Raw genomic sequence first — 20,540 nt, 5'->3', positions numbered from 1 at the left:
TGCCTTTCAAATGTCCTTCAAGACTCTCTGCTAAATAACCATGATTCCCATTCCTTTAGTCTAGTCAATGATACATGAATTACAGAAGTGTCCAGACCTGTATCACAAATCCAACTCATCTCATATGGCCTGAATTTTAGGACCTACAAACATATCCAGGAAGAAGCTGCACTTTTGTTAGTGATCTTTTTTTTTTCCACATTATCACACTGCAGGAATAGAATAAAAATTATCCCAGTGTTTTTTTTTTAATCTGGTGAGTTAGACTTCTGTGTAGTGTCCTGGTTCCAGATCTTCAGAACAGCTTTGTATGTATTTGATGCAAAGCTTTGTTCCATGAGTTATACAAAAATCATGTTTTCTCTTCAAGAATTGGAGTTTCAGGTTCAAAATAAGTACACACAAAATAAAACACCCACAATAAAAAATTACATGGAGGATACATGGAGGATAATAAGCTCTGCTGTGATAATGTTTGATAAAGGCAGGCTGTGTTCTTTATGAGGGGTCTGGTGTGGCTTTCTGTACTTAGACTGGAAGCTAATGCAAGGCCAGTTTTAAGTGACAGAATATACCCATGAGCAAATGAAGAACAGGATCAGAGCAGGCTAACAGCATAGCATCAACCCTAAAAGGACTTTTACAGTCTGCTTGACATGAGGCCTAAAGTAAGCAAACCTTCCTGCACTTAGAAGACTACTTGGGAGAGCTGGCAATGGATTGTCCTGCCCAGCACAGCTGTGCAAGCAGTGCAAACAGTTCAGTCACACATCCTTGTTTTACAATTCTTGTCCCAAGAAAGAGGTCAGCTAAGGCCCAGTTGCCCTTTCCTCTGCCAGGCATTTCATTGTGGTGCTGTTCCTAAACCAACAGACTCTTGAGCACCTGAGCTTTCAACAACTGACAGTGTAAAACATACTTCTTATCCAAAAGGATATGAAGTCCAGGTCAGCTCATAGAGCAAAGCCTCTCATCCAATCACAGAAAACAACTCAGAACACGGGATTCTGTCCTTGATCCTGCTCTTTTGCCAATAGAAAGGAGTATATCAATTGTTTTGTGTTTGTCTTTGTTCCACACTGTGACTCTAGAAGCTGGCTTTTAGTCAGGGACAGAGGCAATCAGTCACAGAGAAATTTACTGATTGCAGCTGACTGTCTAACTTGTTACCATTGCAGGCTAGGATCTGCAGCTATCAATGATGGCTTCTCTCTTCATTGTTCTGCGGTTCTGTTTTTTCCGCAGTACAAAACAAATGAGGTATCTGGTCAAGCTCCTTCAGACAGGTGCCCACAGCCCACCTAGCACATTTATGCAACAGCTCTAGGCCGTTGGAGATGTGCACTGTTGCCTGCAGTGCTGCCTTGATCTCTCACAGACAGCGACAGGGTATTTGTCATTGCTCTTAATTGTCATTGCAATTCATTATCATTGTCCCGTATGATATCTTACATCCCTTTATTCATTTGAAACTGACACAGGCTTAGATTTCATTGTACAGATGATGATTTCTTACTGCTTCCCCTGACATAGGTTGATGTGACCTTCATGGCATAATTTTCAATGACCACATCCCACAGGCCAGCAATGGGTTGGATGGGAATCTGATTCAGAACTTGAAAAACATCCTCACTGGTTGAATGAGTTTTATCCTCACGTACATGCAAAGCCTTTGCCTTGCTTCCATACTTGCCATATGTCTTTATGTGGAAGTAACATGTGTCTGATGATAAAGGTGCCTTCATTCTGTCCAAGCTCAAATACAAAAATCAAATGTACAAGAGTTGAAAGTGAGGAGGGTCTACCAGGCAGGAGTATAGAAGCTTTCACCATGTATGCAGAGATAGAATCTGAAAAGCAAAAATTGTGCTGGAGGGAAAACTGACAAGGAATGTGAAGGACACTAAGAAAAGGGTTTTTAGGTACAAAAGCAAAATGAAGACTAAAGACAAGTCTGGATGATTGGAGAAGGTTCCTGATTATTTGAAAACTTGACTAATTTTCAGAAAGGAAAAGGAGGAGAATTGAGGAGATTACAGTTCTCTGCAGTCACTGAAAAAGTGTAGTGCACCCCTGCAAAGCACTAAGGGTTAGTAGTCATTATGATCTGTGTCAAAAGAGACACAGTCTCTAAGATACTGTTTAAAACACCATTTATTGCAGCTAACATTGAAAGGAAAAAGAGGATAATACAGATAATTTATATTGTCATTCACTACAACTACCTGAAAGGAGGTTATAGCCAGGTGAGGGTAGGCCTCTTCTCCCAGGTAGCTAGCAATAGGACAAGAGGACATACTCTTAAGCTCCACCAGGGGAGATTTAGATTGGACATTAGGAAGAAATTCTTCACAGAAAAGGTGACCAGGCATTGGAATGAGCTGCCTGGGGAGGTGGTGGAACCACTGTCCTGGAGGAGTTTAAGAAAAGACTGGATGTGGCACTCAGTGCCATGGTCTAGATGACATGGTGGTCTTAGGTTGTTGGAACTCAAAATGTCCCTCAGACATTTTTGGAGGTTCCGGACCCAGGTCAGAAGCATTTGAGACCCTGGCAGGCAGCTGGAAACAGCTGTGACTTTGGGTTTGAACCATGGAATGATTTACCAACCTTGTAGGAAGAACAAGAAGTCACAAAAGTTGAGATATTATAGTAGAAGTCACAAAGTAGAGGGAAGAATTTTTTAGTGCTGCACAGGGGGGGGTTAATGCCTGTACAAGGGGGTTTCTGTTTTGTACATGGGGGTCAGAAGTTTTAAGATGGAGGGATTTGGGCCTGTCCTGTCCTCCCTCTTTCTTCTTCCTTACCTCCATGTTCTTGGTGATGTTGGCACTCACAGATTGGTTTAGAGTAGAAAGGCATCATTTAATATAGATAACAGGCATTGGGGAAAAACTATAAACATTTAACATGTAATGTATCATATAAAAGATAGCAGCAGCCCTGGGCAGGGAGAGAGATGAAGAAGACAGGAGTCAGAGAGGATATCAGGGTGTGTGTGTGCCTTTGCCTGAGCTGCTGAGCAAACCACAGCAGCCCGAGAAGACAATCTTTTAGATAACTTGCAATAAACAACCATGAGACCGAACAAGAGACTGCTGAGCCTTTCTTTGGAAGCACGGGTTGGAGGAGAAGTTTTTTCACCACACAAAGCCACCCCGCGACCTAGGGTGGTCTTCAACATTAGGTCATAGGTTGGACTTGATCATCTCAAAGGTCTTTTCCAACCTAGTTGATTCTGTGATTCCCTTAGCTGCAGGGAACTCCAAGCTGTATAGCACTGGCAAGATCACCAGTCAAGGAGAGGCATGCAGTGCAAGACCCATCCATGGAGATAGGTGCTCACTGACACTTTGGTCTTTAGAGCTCTTGCAGGAATTTTTAAAGAAGAAAACAATTTATTTCTTCTGGAAAACAGAAGGATGTTCACATGAAAAGTTGCTGCTTCACTTTATGATAAATGCAAGGAGGCAGGGGGTGCAGTCACTCATGCCAAGTGTTCCTCCCTTCTGAGTTGCACACAAAGTTCATGCTGCAGCCCAGGGCGATGTGCAAGACAGCACAGGATGGGGAGCCAACCTTCACACTTAGCAAGCTCAGGCCTGTGCCTTCTCCTGTCAAATACTATGTGGGTCACTAACTCCCTGGTGTACAATTGTATTTGAGCTCAAATCCCTGCAGAAGGCTTCCAAGCAAAGCCTCCTGGGAATGCTTTGAGACACGCAAAGGAATAAAAGATAATGGGGAAAACCAGCACAGATTTACCAAGAACAAATCTCTCCTGACCAACATCATTGGCATCCAGGGTGGGACAGCTTGTTGTATAAACAAAGGGAGAGCAGAGGATATTGTACACCTGACTTTAGTAAGGCCTTCAGGATGATCTCCCATAATATCCTTGTAGTCACATTGGAGAGCTGTAGCCTGAGTAAGCAGGCAATATTTTGACTGGAAAGATGTCTGTACTGAGAGAAGCAGCCAGAGCAGGGCTGCTCCATGTGAGCTGGGCCAAGGGTCAGCCCCAGGGAGGGCAGTGCCCTCACCATTGGGTGCCACACCACAATATGTGACCACAGGGAAGCAGAACCAAATGTCAGTGACAGGGTCCCTCAACATCCATGGACACAGCAAGAGGAAAAGCAGGGCCATGGTCCATTTCCAGAGCCTAGGGCTAGGGAGCCACAAGAGCTGGTTGCTGCCTGTGGAATGGGAGGCTTGCTGACCAGGGCCCAGCCCCATAGCACCTGAGCAAGGGAAACGGGACAGACCCTGAAAGGGTGACTGGTCCAACCAAGCCTTCACAACATGAGGCAATATAAGTGACGTGGCATGTCCAAAGCCAAGCTGGGAAGTCTCTCCACAAGTGAGGGCTGCAATCAGATGCAGTGACTAGGAGGCAGGTCAGTAGTGACAGAGTAGGCTCAAGTTGAAGCCAGGAAATAAGTGCACAATTGTTCTCAAGCAGGCCATGGCCAAGCAGGGCAGGACTGAGGGGAACAGGAGAACAGCCCCGATGTGGTGTCGCTGGGGTAGGGGCTGATGGCCCAGGGTGGGGATAGCATGGGATCCTGGGCTTTGGGCAAGTGGGAGAGGAAGATCAAGGCCACTGAGGGCTTCTAGTGCAGCCTCCCCCCTGAGGACAGCGTGCCCTTGCTCCTTACGGAGAGAAGGGACCCACTTCAGAGAGACTCTGTGGGGTGTTAGAGGGCTGTTCCAGGGCATGCAGAGCTGGCACAAGGGCAGTGGATAGAAAATGGACATGGCACAAGAGGTCAAGGACTGAGTGACATGGTCAGGCCACCCCAACAGGCCCCAGAGGCTGTCCAGGAACAAGCCAGGAAGGATGGTCTGGCTGGATGGAAGGGAATTCACTCAGGAGCCTGGCTGCGAGTAATGAGTGAGTCCTTTGTGGAGATCAAGAAGGTTGTAAGGACAAGGCTCTGTGTGACCGGAGACTCAGGCTCCTCAGTGCTTGGCATAGGGCTCAGGCAGGACTGAGCTCACTTACAGGGAGCAGCAAGAGCCAGCTTTCCCCAAAGAGGAACAAACCAGGAGGCAAGGGGGATGCCACAGCTGGAGCCCCATCAGCCAGGGCTCAGCAGCTGAGCAGAGCAGGCCTGGAGGCCACGGGCAGTCTAGATCCTAAGGCAACGTCATGGCTATGAGGCAGGTGCAAAGACAATATTGACCACAAAGTCAATTCACACAGCGCAGGTAGGTCCAGGTCCAGTGATCACAAACCAGGGCCAAGGTCACATTAGAAGTCCTTGGCCAGGAATGGGCACAGCTGTGTTTGAACCGGAGAGTGATACACCACTGATGCAATTCAGATGGGAACTGAAAGTCCAGCACATAGCTCCCAGGGTCACAGGTGTGGGAGACGCTCCAGGTATGGCTGAGCAGGACTATTACAAATTCATTAGTGCACTCTGTCATACACTTATGAGCAAAAGAGATGGACCTGGAGACAAGGCTACAAGGCTTTGAGGTCTGTCAGGAGGTAGAACTGGAGACAGGAACCTGCAGTGTACTTCAGTGCTATGTCTAGGCTGAAACAAGTTTCTGTTGTGGGCAACAGCTTTGACTTGGGGAATTTCACTTAATTTCTTGCTGATTAACATTAAATTTTTGTTGTTTATTCAGGAGCTGAGAAAATCAATGTAATAAACTACGAAACAAACAGACCTTTCATCCTGCTTCCCCACATTTCACTCCAATACAAAAAGTCTCCTTTTATGCTTACTAGTTTCAGCTTCCTTGTTACACTCAGTGCTCATCAGTCCCTTTGCTGAAGCAGCAAGCAATGGAAGAAATTGTGATTGGTGTATAACTGTTTATATCTGCCAGATGCTGCTGCTCACTTTTATCCTGTGCTCTAGTCTGCTTCAGGAGCTGCAGTTCCACAGGGTGTCCTTGCTGCAGCATCAGTGACCAGCAGGCTGCAGTTCCTCTGGAGTGTCACTGCCCTGGCATGAGCTGGGTCTGCTGCAACTGGCCAAGGACAGTTCATGTCCTTCTCTCTCAAATGGTGCCAGCACCCAATACAGGCTCCAGACCCATGTGCAGAGGGTGTTGGGGAAATCTCCTGCTGAAACTGATTGTGCTTTCAGGGTCCTAACACTGGCTGTTGTCAGTCCTGGAACTTAAATATCTGGTGGTATTTTCTATATATTTATTACCTCTCAACCGATTTCCCTTCCATGGTTTTGTCCAGTCTCCCTTTAAAATCATGTGAAATTTTATCATCTTCCACATTCTTTGACCATTTCCATCATTCAGCTGTTTGTTCTCATCTACCTCTATGTGCTGGGGGTTTTCAACTGCTTTCTGCTAACCTCTTTTAATGCCATTAAGTTCCTGTGTCAGAAGAGATACCAAATAGCCAACCTCTGTCACTCCCTCCATAGCACTCAGGACTTCAGAAATCTCTGCTCTTGAGATCATCCCTCTCCTAAGAGTCTGACTGCATGGGCTCAGGGACATGCAAAGCAGCTTCCAAGCTTTGAATCAGGGTGCTGTTTGTGTCAGTGCTGTGAGATGCCTCCATGGGGGTCTATATCCCCGTCACTCAAGAGAAGAATTTAAGTGGTGTCTCTTGACTGGTCCTTGCTTGTTTGCATGCCTTTGCCTGGCCATGAACCTCAGCAAGATGGACACTGCAAGTGTTCATTTTGAACACTAGTAAGAAAATTATTAAAGTGCATGTTATTGGAAATGACATGAGAGGGGGAAAGGAGAAAGCATAGACAATTTCATGTCCCTACCAGTGCAGCATGTCCCTACCTATCCTGAAGCGGTGCAGCATTGGATGGATCTTTATTCAGGCAACAGCACACTGTGCATATCCCATGCATGCAGAGGTTCACTAGTGTTGAGATCTTTACACTTTTACAGGTATGTTCTGTTTATCAGTTCTACTGATGAATGAAAGTATACAGAAAAATAGTTCTTCACTTCAAGATAAAGACAAGGATACACCAGCTGCATCATCACAGGGTGCCAGTTCAGGATCATCTATGAGGTTCTCCATTATGATTAGCAGATGAAGTTTAGCCCCCAGCCACATGGTGTGTTCAGCACTCTGTAGTCCCAGACACTAACCAGTGTGTGCAGCATAACTTAACACAAAACAGCACACACTGATCAGTTGATCAGATCCATTTTTATGTGGTCACTAACTCCTCAATGTACAATAGCGTTCTGGTTAGTAGCACTACGGACCCTGATTTGTGGATTTAACCTGCAGGCTTGATATTTGACCTACCTCATTCCCACAGGCTTGTTTGGCAATCACTAGACTGTAGCAGTAGTGTAGGGAGCTGCAGCATCTAATATCTTCCGGTGAAAGCACCTGCCCTTCTGGTCTTGTTGTCACCTCCTGCTGTGTATTCCCTTTCCTTACCAAGCTGCCCCACCCTTGCTGCTTTTTGACAATCCCCTTTCTGCTGTCCTTTTTCCCTTTTGATAAATCTTATCTCACTAGCCACAAGAAACAGAAAGCCCTGCTCTGTGTCAAAGCCTTTCTAGCAGACATATAGCTTTCACTTTGATTCAGCATGCTGTGCTTCCTCAAGTACCATTTTGGAGCCCAGGACAGCTCTGCCCTGGAGTCTGGGGGGTTCTCTGCACATCCTCTAGTGACTATGGTTACAGCATAATGCCTGCTAAATCTTGTGCCTTCAGCCATGGATTTGGTTTGCTTAGGAGACAGCAGGCCTCTCTTACAAGTCATTTATGCAGAGGTATGTGGAATGGTCTCAGAAATTTATATTCCCCAAAGGGCAGGGAAGATATGTTACCTCCAGCCCTTTCCCAAATGACATAAGAAGGAAAGGCACACTTAGTTCACACAGCATTTCAAATGCTGTCCTGTGTGTGTCTGGTTTTGTTCCACAGACCCCTGGCAGTATAGTAAATCCAGAACAACATGGCACATGTGAAATGGATTTTAGTGAATGGACATACAGCAATTCATTGACATAACAGCTTCAATGATGCTGCCAGGGAGCAACAAGGGCTGCAGGACTTTGTGGGAGCTGGGATTCATGTTATTAAACTCTTACTAGACTTCAGAGCCAGGAAAAGGCAGGTGGAGTTTGCTCTCCTCATGGCTGCTCTTCCCTCATCCCTTTGTAACACCCTCCACGCTGATCTTTTTAGAATTGCTTTCCATGGGAGCTACAGCAGCCACACTGACCATGGCAGAGTCTTTGCAGCAGGTTCTGCCAGCCCAGACCAGCACTGCACAAGCACAGTACTGGGCCCAGCCATTGATACGGGGTATGGATCTTATTCAGCCTCACTGAATCTGCATTTCTACCTCTCCTTTTAGCCTCTACAGAGGATAGTTTCTCTTTCATAAACAAAACAGCTACATCCATTCTCCAGTGTTTGACGATGATATTTTTTCCAGGACACAGAGACATTTTAAAATGCCTCTGATCTTTCACCAAATAATATTTCTGTCTTTTTCTTCAAAAATTACTGAGTTTCAAGCCTAGTACCACTGGTTTACATTTTCAGTATATTGATCATAATAATCTGCTTGCATAAAAATTAAGAACGGAATTGGAACCTACGTTAAGCTCCCAGACCTAGTTTTCAACAGGTGTCTCTCTGTCAGGAGACTTGAGACATCATTTTGTATCCCTAGTGACACCTAATGGCCCAGTGTAAAATGAGTCAAATAGTTCTTTTTCAGTGAAGACATTAAGTGGACCTCTCTCATATGTAGTTTTAGGAAATCTTTTACCATTTCATTCATCTTCATTTCATTACCATTTATTTTCTCCTCTTCTTTAAAATAGTCATCAAGCAAAGGAACAATTACAAGAGACTAGTTATTTTTTTCATATTCATGTTCTATAATTCAGTAAATATTAATTTTATTTTCATTATACCTAAAAAAGTGCAGAGTGTCAGATATGCTTGTTTCAGTTTAATAACAGATCTATAATGTTTAAAAACTTTCTTCTTCTTAGAAAAGTATTTTATAAATCACGCTCTTTTCTTTTTTCCTTTAGTTGTAGCAAAATTCTCTTGGCTGTCTTAGGTTTTAAGGGAAGCAGAACATAATATACTTAGAAATCCTTGAAATAGCATAAGTAAGAACACATTTTTACTTGAATACTTCTGTTAACTGTGTCTAATCCCTTAAAACTGCCCTGGGAAGACAGAAAGGATTTGCAGTACTTCCATAGGCTTCATAGCAGCCAAGAGACATTTCCCTGTAGTCAGCATCTTAATTTCAAGTTATATTTAATACTTACTTCGAAAATGTTTGAGACAGCTCCAAATACTGCCAAGCGTCTCCCTTTTCTAAGCACTTTTTAAGTACTGTGACTTGCAGCTCTGCACGTGTATGCCAGCAGAAGGAAGATTGCTTAAGTCAATGATTAACATTAACATTAAAATCTTTTAATTGGATAAACTGCAACCTGAAGAGCTTTCCCCCTAAAGACTCTGAAATAGGAAATAATATCTCTAGGGGATTATGTTATCAAAAGGCAGTAACAAAGATTTTCTCACATGGTTCTTGTGGGTATTGGACAGCTGAAGCAGTCCACCTTTTAAAAAAAATAGCAATCCACGTTTCCTCATGTTTTTGAAGTTGTATCTCTTAGGCATCACCTCATTGTATTTCCTGAGGACTATTAGAGGAAATCTTTTAAAACTATGTGGAAATCCAATTGCAGATTTAAAAAACTGAGTTATTTGTTATGTCACAGGGAGATGAGTGCAAGGTAAAAATAGGAGCTATAGGGCTTACCTTACTTAAATTCAGAATTTTAGGGAAAAAATGTTAAGCTCTTGAATTACTTCATATATGGATACATTCTGGTTTTGAAAATAGTATCTATTCCTAGTCTAAATGCATTCTGTCAATAACCACGACCCACTATATCATATATATTGGTTGTGTGGTGCAGTAACACAGAACAGGTAGAGACATGTTTAGTTTGCAATGCTTTTATTAGAATAAATAGAAGGACCAACAATTGACATTCATAAAATCAATGACATATCACAGGAATGAAGATGGAAAATTGTATCAGTCAGGAAGGTGTTGTGTTTGGAGATGATGATTTAAGAAGAAATGGTAAACCTTCTGTATGCCCCCTCAGAACAACAACTTAGCCTTACAGTATGTGCAGCACAAAGAAGCACAAATGCATTACTCAAAGAAGAATGATTTGCTGAAATTAAGAATTTCATCTGCAAGTTGTCCAGGCATCAATTCAAGGATGGTTGCCCAACAAGTTTAACAGAGGGGAACAGGATTATTCTAAAAGCTGTGTTTATTTCAGAGATCTCCTGTAGAAAAAACAGACTCTCAATATCAGAATTTCTCACAGAATCAAAACACTGGTCCTGAATCTCAAGTTATTCAATCCCAATGGAAAATACTTCTAAGCTACCTCTTGAAGTTCTCATTTATTCCTGGATATAGGTCCTAAGTACAACTTGTGTAAGCAGAAATATCTGCACCCAAAGATCTGAAAAGTCACACACTTCTTCAGGAATAGCTCCCTAGATATTAATGGCTTTCCACTCAGAGACAGTGAAGAGATGAGATAATACTACAATGCTAGAGTAAAGGAGGTCTGTTTCTTAGGAGTAGGCAAGCATTATTTCCAGCCCTTTTCTCCTTAGGGAGAACAGTATCTACCAAAGAGGAGGATCATGTCACTTGGATTGTGTTTGATCAGGAAAAGGAATGGGTGGTCAGCCCTAAAATCTTCAACCTCAGAGGAATGTTGGATGTCCCCAGTCACAACCTCTGAGCCACCTGCCTCAGTGCCCTCTTCAGTGACTTCCATGTATGCCTCGTGGATGGCCTCAGATACCCTCAGGCCCTCTGCTGAAGAGATGCCAGAGAGGTTGGCCAAGGGGCTGAACAGGTCAGTCATACCCAAGGATGTCAGGACAGATGTGAGGTTGTATTTCTCCTCTATCTTCATGCGTGGGAGGTACACTTTCACCTTCTTCTTTTCCAGCACCTTGGGACTGGTCCATTCCAGGAGTTTTTCATAGCTGATTTTGTTTTCGAGCTGCAAAGAGAAGCAGGGAATGAAATGTCTGAGACATAAGTTCAAGGGCCTTAAATGCTGTGTTTTTACCACCTGTTAATGGCTTTTTCCATTTACTTTAGACACACAACAGAACTGATACTTGTTTTTAAATGCACTTGTTTATCCTGTGTGCTTCCTCCTGACTATGGAGCCTATACCATCTGTCTGTCTTGAGGAAGTTCCTCAAACCTTTTTCATCTGAAAATTTTTTCATCAGATCAAGTATTTTTTGTAAAAGTACAGTTTTTGAAAACATCAAGTCAAATTTACTCTAAAACTGCTCCTCTTGGAAGCTATTTTACTGATCCCTTTCCACAACTTTATTCCTTTCTAATGATACTTTTATCCCTTTATCCTTTTAGTCAGTTCTTGGAATGATTTCTTCCTCACTTTCAATTTTATTTCCCCTAGGAAAAAATTTTCATCTTTAGCAAACATTTGAAGTCACTCACGGTGACAAAAATTCTGCTACTTTGCCTGCCTCAGGACTCTCCCAAAAGGATCTGCCTGAGCACCTGGGCAGATTTTTTGCTTCCCTGCCTGCCCAGCCCAGCCGTGGGGTGGGCAGCCACTGGTGCCAATGGGCAGCAAAAGTTCTGACAGCAACCAAGACCCACTGAAGCCGTAACTCCTCTGCTTGCCCTGCCAGGGCTGTACCTGTGCCAGGCCAGAGATGTCATCAGGCAGCAGCACCAGCAGGCTCATCTCGCCACTGGCATATGGAAGCTCCAGGACCTTAATTTTGTCTTCAGCCACTCTTGCCACTCTGAAGGTGCCGTTCTGATACATCATTTGCACGGGTCTGCTCTCTTGCTGCAAAAACAAAAATGTGATGTGATGTGATGTGATGTGATGTGGGAGCAATCTTTTTCTTTGGTCAGACAAATGTACAAGGCCTTTAAAAGGACAGGATTCAATCTTCAGTCATGCTGCTTTTGGAGAGGAGCTGTGTCTCCATTTTCCTCTCTTGCCTGTTTGTGTGCCTTGGAAGCCTGCTCAGACACAAATCTTGCGAACACTAATTGGCTTTAGGCCCTTCATTGGAAAGATGGACTCAGATAAATCACCCAACCTGTGACAGGTATTTGTGGCATCCAGACTCCTGGCTGTGTAAGCCAACAGCTGCCCCGGCCAGAGGTGTGTCCCTGCCCTCCTACCTCGGTCACGTTGAAAGGCTCTTCTCGAGTGTGTTCTTCTTTAAATGCAGTTTTCCATATCCCTTTGAAGTAAATGACATTCACAAAGACCAGCACAGTATTGAGATCAACAGAGTCTGCCACAAGGAAGTCTTGGATCCGTCCTTTAAGAAAGAGACAGACAGAGAGAGATAAGATACAGCTCCTCTGGTATGCACAAATCTCTGGGACTGGGTGAGGGTGGGGGTTCCTGCTTTGTGGAGTTTAATTTTCATAGTAGTAAGCAACCTGCACTTGCTTGACCCCGTTTTCTAGAGGTTATGAGGAGAGGAAGACAATAGTTTATGGTGAGTGAGGGAAAATGCCTGCTACTCATTTTTCAGTCCTTACCATTTGTCTCTTTCTCAACCCAGGAATTGATGAGCTGTCTTGCTTCCTCTGCAGCTGTTTTGAAGTCAACTTCTTCCAGCTCTGCTTTGTAGGATTTCTTTGCACACTTTATGTACTCCTATAAGCAGAAGGGTTACAGATGTCAGACTGATGAGAACTTGGAATTATATGGATGTCTAAAGCAAGATTGTGAAATAAAGCAGAATAGTTTAAGGAACAGTGAATGTTTACTCCTGGGTTTGAATGTCAGATGCTGAACATGTCAGTCACATCTGTCTTCCTGTAACCAAATCTTAAAGCTGTACAAAAAAGACTACTTCACATATATAGGTCTGGCACTTTTTGATGAGACAGGGTTCCAAGTTAAAATTTTTATATATTCCCTTTGTTTTACCAAAACAGTTTCAGTTTAACAAACATTTCTAAGGGCAGAAAATGTTTGTCTCCTTGTCTTTGTGTTCACTCTTTAGGGTTTTGAATATTGTGTTCTCGCATTGTTAGATTTCAAAAGCAAGGCTTCCTTTCACTAGAAAAACTGACAATTTCAGTTTTCATTATTTCAAGTAATAAAGTTTATTTAATTTCCCTTAAAATTGCATTTTAAATTACAAGCCATTTTTCTAGTAAATTAACAGCAATCTTGATTGCTCCCTGTGATTTGCAAATTAGACATACTTTATGCCATTATACCTTTTGCCTTCATCTAACAGGAACAGAAAAGTCCAAATTCATTCTGTACCAGTTCCCCTCATGGCTCACAAACACCTCCTCATCAACAGAGCGAGCTACTGTTAGTGGTGCATCTCTAGGGCAGAGTCACAGGGGAATTACAGGAAATCTCATGGAAGTCAGTTCACAGTATGACTCACCTGAAGAATAGGGTATGTTTTTTCAATGTAGAGTCTGTCAGCAATCCTGAGTGAGTAAGTAGCATTTTGCCTGCTGACATCTGAGAGGAGATCCTTGAATGATCTGTGGATGTACTCAGCAGTGCCACACTGAGGTGATGACATGAAAAAAGAAGTTAGATTGCATAAGAAAATAAGATCCTAAGTCTCGTCCCTTTCAGTTAAGAGTGATGCTACAGGGCAGTCTTTCCCCACAGACTGTCACCTTTGGGACAGCCAGTGCTGTGGTGGTGGTGCATTGAATGGGCAAGTCATTATCCTTGTCAAGACAAATCCCCTAACTGTTCTGTATAAAATATGCATTTGAGTTCCTGTCACTGAGACTTCAGGGCTCTTCTCTGCTCAGCATCTTCCTGCCCAGATGAAAATCAAACTGCTGAACCCTGGTTCTAGGTACTGAGCCCTCTTCACTCATCCCCCAGCAGCACTTGCCTGGGAAGACACCCTGGTGCCCAAAGTATTCTCCTCACACCTTACTTGTGCTGGTGCAAGAAAAGCAATCTGCTGTCTTTCTGTGTTTGTTTAAAAACAGGTGAATCACACCCTCCTTCCCTCCCTCCACAGATCCCCTTGGTTTGAGGCCATTATTGTAGTTTTTTTAGGGTCTGAAACTGCCAGGAGGAGAGGCAGAATAATTCTACTTTTGTTCTGAGGAGAAAGTAAGACAGAAAGGAAGATTAAATTATTTCTGTACCTGGGAGTCAGAAATGTCTCTATCTCCTGTAACATTATCAAAGTGAAGAACCTGCAAGAGAAAATACCAGTGGTAGACATGAGAAGCATGACCAAAACCAATGTGAATTTGAGATTTATACGTGTTGCTTATGTAAAAAACCTGTTGGCTCAGGAAAAAAAAAAAAAAAAAGATGCTGAGAAAATAGATTAACTAAAAATTCACAGGTAAGCTTGCAACTGGTCTATGCCTTCTCTGACCTTCTTGGAAACTGTAAATACTATTCTTTGCTTAGATGATTTTTTTCCTAGTGAATATCTAGAAATCGAGTTACATATTATGCATTGCTAAAAATAATCTGTCTTCCTGTCTGGGATTTATCTTTTATATGTATTAAAAAAGAAAATCTGATTATGTTATTTGGAACTTCTTAGAATTTAAAAATCACAAAATTGCCTGACTGGTAATCTATCTTGCTATTGTTGCTGAGATTTTTTTAATGTTTAAGTCAACTGCCTGTTATATTGAAAATATACACATTTTTTATTAGTATTTTCTATATGTACCTCTTGATTCAGTTCTCCATTTTGTGACTTTGGCTTAGTTCTTGTGCATTGAAACAGGTGGGAACCTCGTCAGTGCATATTTTTTCAGTGATGTTACTTAGAAGGAGCAAGTAGCACAAGTAGAGATCCCTTTACACCGATGTAAGTAACTTACCTTCTCCATCTGGGATTGAGTCTTACCCCTTGCTCCCATATACACCATAGCCAGGGTTGAAAGCATGCTCAGGGAGGAAAAGAGCACATTGTCATTGCTGCGGTGGAATTTCACTTCTTTGAATACGTCAAAACAAAATTCTGCATTTGCTGCACTGATGGAGCCCATTGTGAAATCCCTGTTGTCTGATGGAAACAGAAAGAGTCTGACTTATTGTGGTGAAATAGGTTAATTGTAATGCAAAAAATTCAGTGCACATGAACCCCAAACTTAGTGCACAGGGTTTTTTCAGCAAACAGAATCCAGTGGTGTGGATTTAAAAGGCAGAGATGCTTTTGGATTCATGATCAATCAAAGTGCTGGACATCTGCCAGCTGTGCATAGGCTGGTGAAAGAAGAAGACACAGACTAGAAAATACAGTGTGCAACTGCTAGAGAACAAAATCCAGGGTACTCTGCCATATGTATCACAGTCTCTATCAAATCAACATCTTCATGTGACAGTCATCTCTTCATGTGAGATAATTTGAACAATAGTGCATCTAACTGTTCCCCTGGTAGAATGGATGTTCATTTTCTCTCTAAATTGAATTGATTGTATACATGATATAAGGTAGTTTTTTTATTATTTACCTATTCTACCTACTATTATATTTTAGGCTTTAAGCTCTGTTTTTGTTCCTGGTAAAGAAACAGATTCATGAAGCAAATGCTTGGCGGGGGGGGGGGGGGGGGGGGGGGGTGTTGTCATTTATCTTTGAAAATGTAACTATTAAAAATAACACAGAACTGTAGAATGATGGGATCATTTGAACATTCTCCAGTCCTTGATTTCATTCAGTATCTTACATAGACCCTGGAATTTAAACAAATTCAATTTTGTCTTTTAATAGTACATGAAAAATTAAAGTAATAGAGGGAGAAGGAAGAAAGTCTGTTGTAACTTATCACCAGCTTTTCAATGTGGAAGAGTTAGTAAACAAAACTATAGTTCATAAATACAAACACTTTGACTTTATGCATGGCAGTCTGTGAAACAGCAAAATAATAAAAACAATACATCTGAAGGCAGATAAGGTTTCTGCAGAAGGCATCCTGTGATAATTAGTTTCTTCGACTGATATTGAAGGCCACAAACATGAGGTTACATCAATACGATTATAAATATTCTAAAAGACAATTGTTTTTTATCTTGCAGATTAGAACTTAAATCATAATTGAAAAAAATTATCCTTACCTTATCAGATTCACCAGGGAATGGTATAGCACAGCTTCTCAGCTGTACTTGGAGCAGACTTGACAAACCCCTTGAAATATATCTTGTGTTATTTTGTGACACGCCCCTGCTGCCTGTTCTGTGTTTACCCAATAAAGTGATGGATGGAGCTCAATGTCAGACATGCACTTTTACTTTGAATAAGTCCATTCCTTGAACCAAAAATAAAAAGGAAAAAAAAAAAAAGCCTGAATGAAAGGGTTTTAACTTAAAGTTTTCAAAAAGGAGGGTTTATTCATCATAGCACATGAAAGAAGAAACAGGAGAACATTAAAATGACTGAAGCAAAAATAATGATAAAAGCTATTCATTGGAACTTGAATAGTAAGAATGATTTGGTTATGGCAGCAAATAGTGTAACATAGCTTGTGAAAATAAAACAAAAAAGCATGGTGAGGAATTCAGTCTTGTAGAATGTCTGTAAGGAATTTTGTCTGATTTTCCTTAGTATTTCTCTGTCTTGAATAGTGATCAGCCAGATCCATTTCACAGTCACCATTTTGTGAATTTACAAATTTTGGTAAGATCAGCATATGCTCAGCTGTATTTATTGCAACTTTTCTCCCATTGTTGGCTGGACTACCAGTATCACTATTCTTCCTTCCCACCAGAATCCACAGCTCTTCCTAAAGAATGAAGAAAATTTGCTGCTGGGGAACATAAGAATGAGCATTTCCTTTCAATGTTTATTGCCAAATTTAACACAATTGAAGTATATTTTTCTACAAGATGTTAAATGTATCTGTCTGGTGTCCCTTGCTGCATTGTAAATGACCACAGTCACAGTGTTTCACAGAGCACAGCTTTTCATTCCAGAGCGATCTAGTTCAAGGAACTCAGACACAATCACAATCTGGGCAGCACATCAGTGGAACAAAACCCTCAGTGAGACTATTCTGGGAATATAAAATAATTTCATCACTTCTATAAAGGGAAGAACTACAGAATTAATAAAAATGTGTTGGGGAAAGAGAAGTTGAGAAAATAAGGAAGACAAGATTTCTGTAACTTTTAAATTCAGGCATCAGGATATTTAGATCCTAGTGAGGTGCTACCAGAAAAGGATTTGAAATCACTGCTATAACTTTGAAGGGTTGTTTAAGGTGTGCTGTTCTTTTCCACAGGTCACAGCACCAGATGCTAGGTTCAAAATGTGCCTTTTTTACATACAGAGACCATTCTTACAAGACCATTCTTACATTCTTCCACAAGCAACTTCATGGCACATCAGCTGAACAAACCAGCTGAAGAAACATTCATGGTCTGCAAGACAGTCATAATATACAATAGCCAGCAGAAACCAGTTGCATAATTCCTTTGAAATAAAAGAATGGAGGGACAATAAAAGAAACTGCTTTGACCTCTTAAATGCTACATAATTTTAAAACAGAAATCCAAAGTCAATAGACAAAATGGCTCTGAAATTGTCTAGAACAAATTATGCCTCAGGAGAGTAGAAGTGGACTTTTTAACCCTTTTCATTGTCTGCACGAGAGGAAAGCTTCTGGATCATCCCTACCTTTCTCTCTAGAACAGTTCTTCATAGTCCCATTCAGCTGAAATTGCTCATGCAATTGGAGCCATGGAGAGCTTGGTCTGGACTGGTGCATTTACATCACACTGGTACTTTACATGGTACAGCGTGTGGTCCAGGCCCATCTATTACAACCCTTGTTATGCAGGAACAGGGCTTTTGAGGAAAGATGTTTAGACTTTGACCCCCTTGGGTGGCTCATTACTGCAGATCTACTGCAAAGATAATGAGATATTCTCTCACAGGAGCAGTGTGTAAACTGGTCACCACTGTTGTGAGTCCCATTTAGCTGAAAAGGATCCCACCTTGTAGGAGGACACAGCTTGAATGGATGCATGTGCCTGTGTAGGGTGAACCTTTAACCATGCAGCTGGGAGTGCTCCCTAAACTGTAAGGTGTTCCTGCAGCTGTTGCTTCTTCTGCTTTTCCTTCTTGAGACTGCCTTCTTTCTTTTCAAACTGCCTTCTCCACTTGTGGCCATGGTCCTTTGCAGTATACCTGACAGCTCAGAAGGCAGAGGACTAGCCAGTATGTTTGTCCCTGCCACTTCTAACATTTGAATATGCCTTTAGTCTTTTTCCTTGACAATCGAATTGTCTAGTGGTGTGCTTCAACTCACCGTATGTGAGCCACTGTGGCCCTTGTGACCATCTACCTGAATCATATTTGTATCATCATAGACAACCTGTAACTTGGTGGCTGCAAAGATGTCCCATGACTTAGTACAGGTGTTTTGTAACAGCCGATTCACAGCATTCATGTTGTTAGCAAAATATTTCTGAGTTGAATATATTCACTAATTAAAGAAATTTTCTGGTTTACACTAGAGCAGGGGCAGTCCACTGCTTAGATGTGTGCTAATGCAAAACCCAGGTTACTGATTTTGTTAGCATTTCTATTTTATATTGGTCAAATGAATTATTAATGTAAAGCAAATTGCAGAGGCAACTAAATCATTCCACAAGTAAGTAAAAATCTTGGTTATGATCAGCTATCAGCACAGAATTGTAAGAATATGAGAGGTAGTGCCTAGTGAACTGGGCAATTTTAGATCTGTCATGGAGTCCAGTGAGGTTAAGCAAACCTTCCTGAAGTTGAAACGCTTCCTCGGAGAGAAGATAATGTATTGCCCTGTCCAGCACAGCTGTGTAATGCAGCACAAACACAAAAGGATGTGTTTATCCACACATCCTTGTTTGACAATGCTTGTCCCAAGAAAGAGGTCAACTAAAGCTTGGTTGCCCTTTCCTCTGTCAGGCATTTCATTGTGGTGCTATTCCTAAACCAACAGACTCTTGGACATTTGGACCTTCACAAAAGGATATGAAGTCCAGGTCAGCTCACAGACCAAAGCCTCTCATCCAATCACAACATCCCACGCAGAGCTCAAGATTTAGTTCGCATCCATGCTTCTGTTCTTTTGTCAGTGGGAAGGAGCATTTTGATTGTTTCATGTTTGTCTTGCTCAGAGTGAGTGCCAGTGATTGTTCAGTTAGGTGCTGCTGCAGACCTTGGTGCTGTAGTTAATTAATGATGGTTTCTCTCTCAGTTGTCCTGTAGGACTGTGTTCTTCCCCCAGTCTGAAGAAGCTTTATGTGTCTGGTCAAGCTCCTTCAGACAGGAGCTCTTGGCCCACTTGGTATCTTTCATTGGCAGCCCTGTGCCCTGGAAGTGTTGGGTACCTTTGCTGGCAGGGCTGCCTTGGCCACCGACAGGCTGTCACAGGCCTATGCATTCCTCAGTGAAGGCATCTTCAGAAGGATCCTGTGATGGATTTGGTCACAAGTCACTCACCCTTAGCAGTGCACACAACATCCAGGTTCTGCAGCTCTACAGGTTCTAGACCAACACGCACAGCTGTCCCTTCATCAGTCACCACAGCATATGTGATGTCCCTTATTCATCCCTCAAGTCCATGGAATCAGCCAGCAGCCAGGGTGACGCTGGGTATGGCCTTACTCACTGGCTCCTAAGGAGGCAGCAGGGCAACGAGGGCCTTACAGCCAGCACACACACAGGGAAAGAAAGATGGCAGCTGGCCTTGGCACAACATTTGGCATTGGCTGCGCCACGTGGAACTTACCAGCATCCCTCCCCACAGAGAAGCCTGTCTGTGGCAGCCTGTGGCTAACACTGCCCATGTCACCATGCCTGCTACATTACCTCACAGTCTGCCCAGCATGTCCTTTATCTCAGCACATACTCCCACAAAAAATAGCATTTTTCTTTTGCACAAAATAGGATAAACTAATCTCTTGGTTTGTTTCAACACAGATATCCTTCCACAAAGCCTTCCTCTCCTCTGAATAGCAGCCTACTGAGATTATTGGCAATATTCCTGACATGCCTCCTGCAGGAAAAGACTGCAGAAAAGGAGAAATATCACACAAAGGTCCATGCCATTATGTTGGCTTTGCAAAAAGATAACTGGGAGGCCTGGCAGACACTGAGCTGACTGTGAGTCAGCAATCTGTCCTTATGGCAAGTAAAGTCAATAGCACAAGGGGATGCCTTAAAAAGGCACTGCCAGCAGGTAAAGGGAGGCTTTCCTGCCCCTCTACTTAGCACTGGTGGGACCACAGATGGAATGCTCTGTCTGGCTCTGGGCTTTCCTTTCCAAAAGAGATGGGGATGTCCTGGGGAGCAGGACCAGAGAAGATGATTAAGTGCTTAAAGTATCTGTCATGAAAGGAGAGGCTCGGAGACATGGGACTTGTTACCCTGGAGAGGAGAAAGTGCAGGGGAATCTTATCCATGCACATAACCTTCTTGATGGGAGGGTAAAAAGGAGATGCAGCTAGACTTTCTCCTGTGAACCAGCAAGAGAGAAG

General features: G+C 42.5%; 1 protein-coding gene across 1 annotated transcript; it reads right to left on the bottom strand.

Moving 5' to 3' along the window:
• Window positions 1-9,953: 9,953 nt before the first annotated feature.
• LOC110470717 (ovalbumin-related protein Y-like) lies at window positions 9,954-19,370 on the bottom strand. The gene is made up of 8 exons (XM_085573458.1): window positions 16,137-19,370; window positions 14,900-15,084; window positions 14,201-14,251; window positions 13,468-13,596; window positions 12,599-12,716; window positions 12,230-12,372; window positions 11,730-11,885; window positions 9,954-11,051 (listed from the first exon to the last, which is right to left on the bottom strand). The coding sequence occupies exons 2-8, from the start codon at window positions 15,065-15,067 to the stop codon at window positions 10,650-10,652; spliced, it is 1,167 nt and encodes a 388-aa protein (XP_085429584.1). The 5' UTR covers window positions 15,068-15,084; window positions 16,137-19,370; the 3' UTR covers window positions 9,954-10,649.
• Between the last annotated feature and the right edge of the window lie 1,170 nt (window positions 19,371-20,540).

The sequence above is a fragment of the Lonchura striata genome, chromosome 2 (genome assembly GCF_050655825.1).
Source record: "Lonchura striata isolate lonStrDom1 chromosome 2, ASM5065582v1, whole genome shotgun sequence".
Classification (NCBI taxonomy): Eukaryota; Metazoa; Chordata; class Aves; order Passeriformes; family Estrildidae; genus Lonchura; species Lonchura striata.
This window is presented reverse-complemented; position numbering and strand designations above follow the sequence as displayed.

What these genes read in the sequence shown, in the direction of transcription:
- LOC110470717 (XM_085573458.1), bottom strand. Translation starts at nt 15,067, where the DNA reads ATGGGCTCCATCAGTGCAGCAAATGCAGAATTTTGTTTTGACGTATTC. An exon ending in CTCAATCCCAGATGGAGAAG is followed by an intron (nt 14,252 to 14,899) that starts GTAAGTTACTTA and finishes TTTCTCTTGCAG; the next exon opens with GTTCTTCACTTTGATAATGT. An exon ending in GGTTGAGAAAGAGACAAATG is followed by an intron (nt 12,373 to 12,598) that starts GTAAGGACTGAA and finishes TCTTTCTTAAAG; the next exon opens with GACGGATCCAAGACTTCCTT.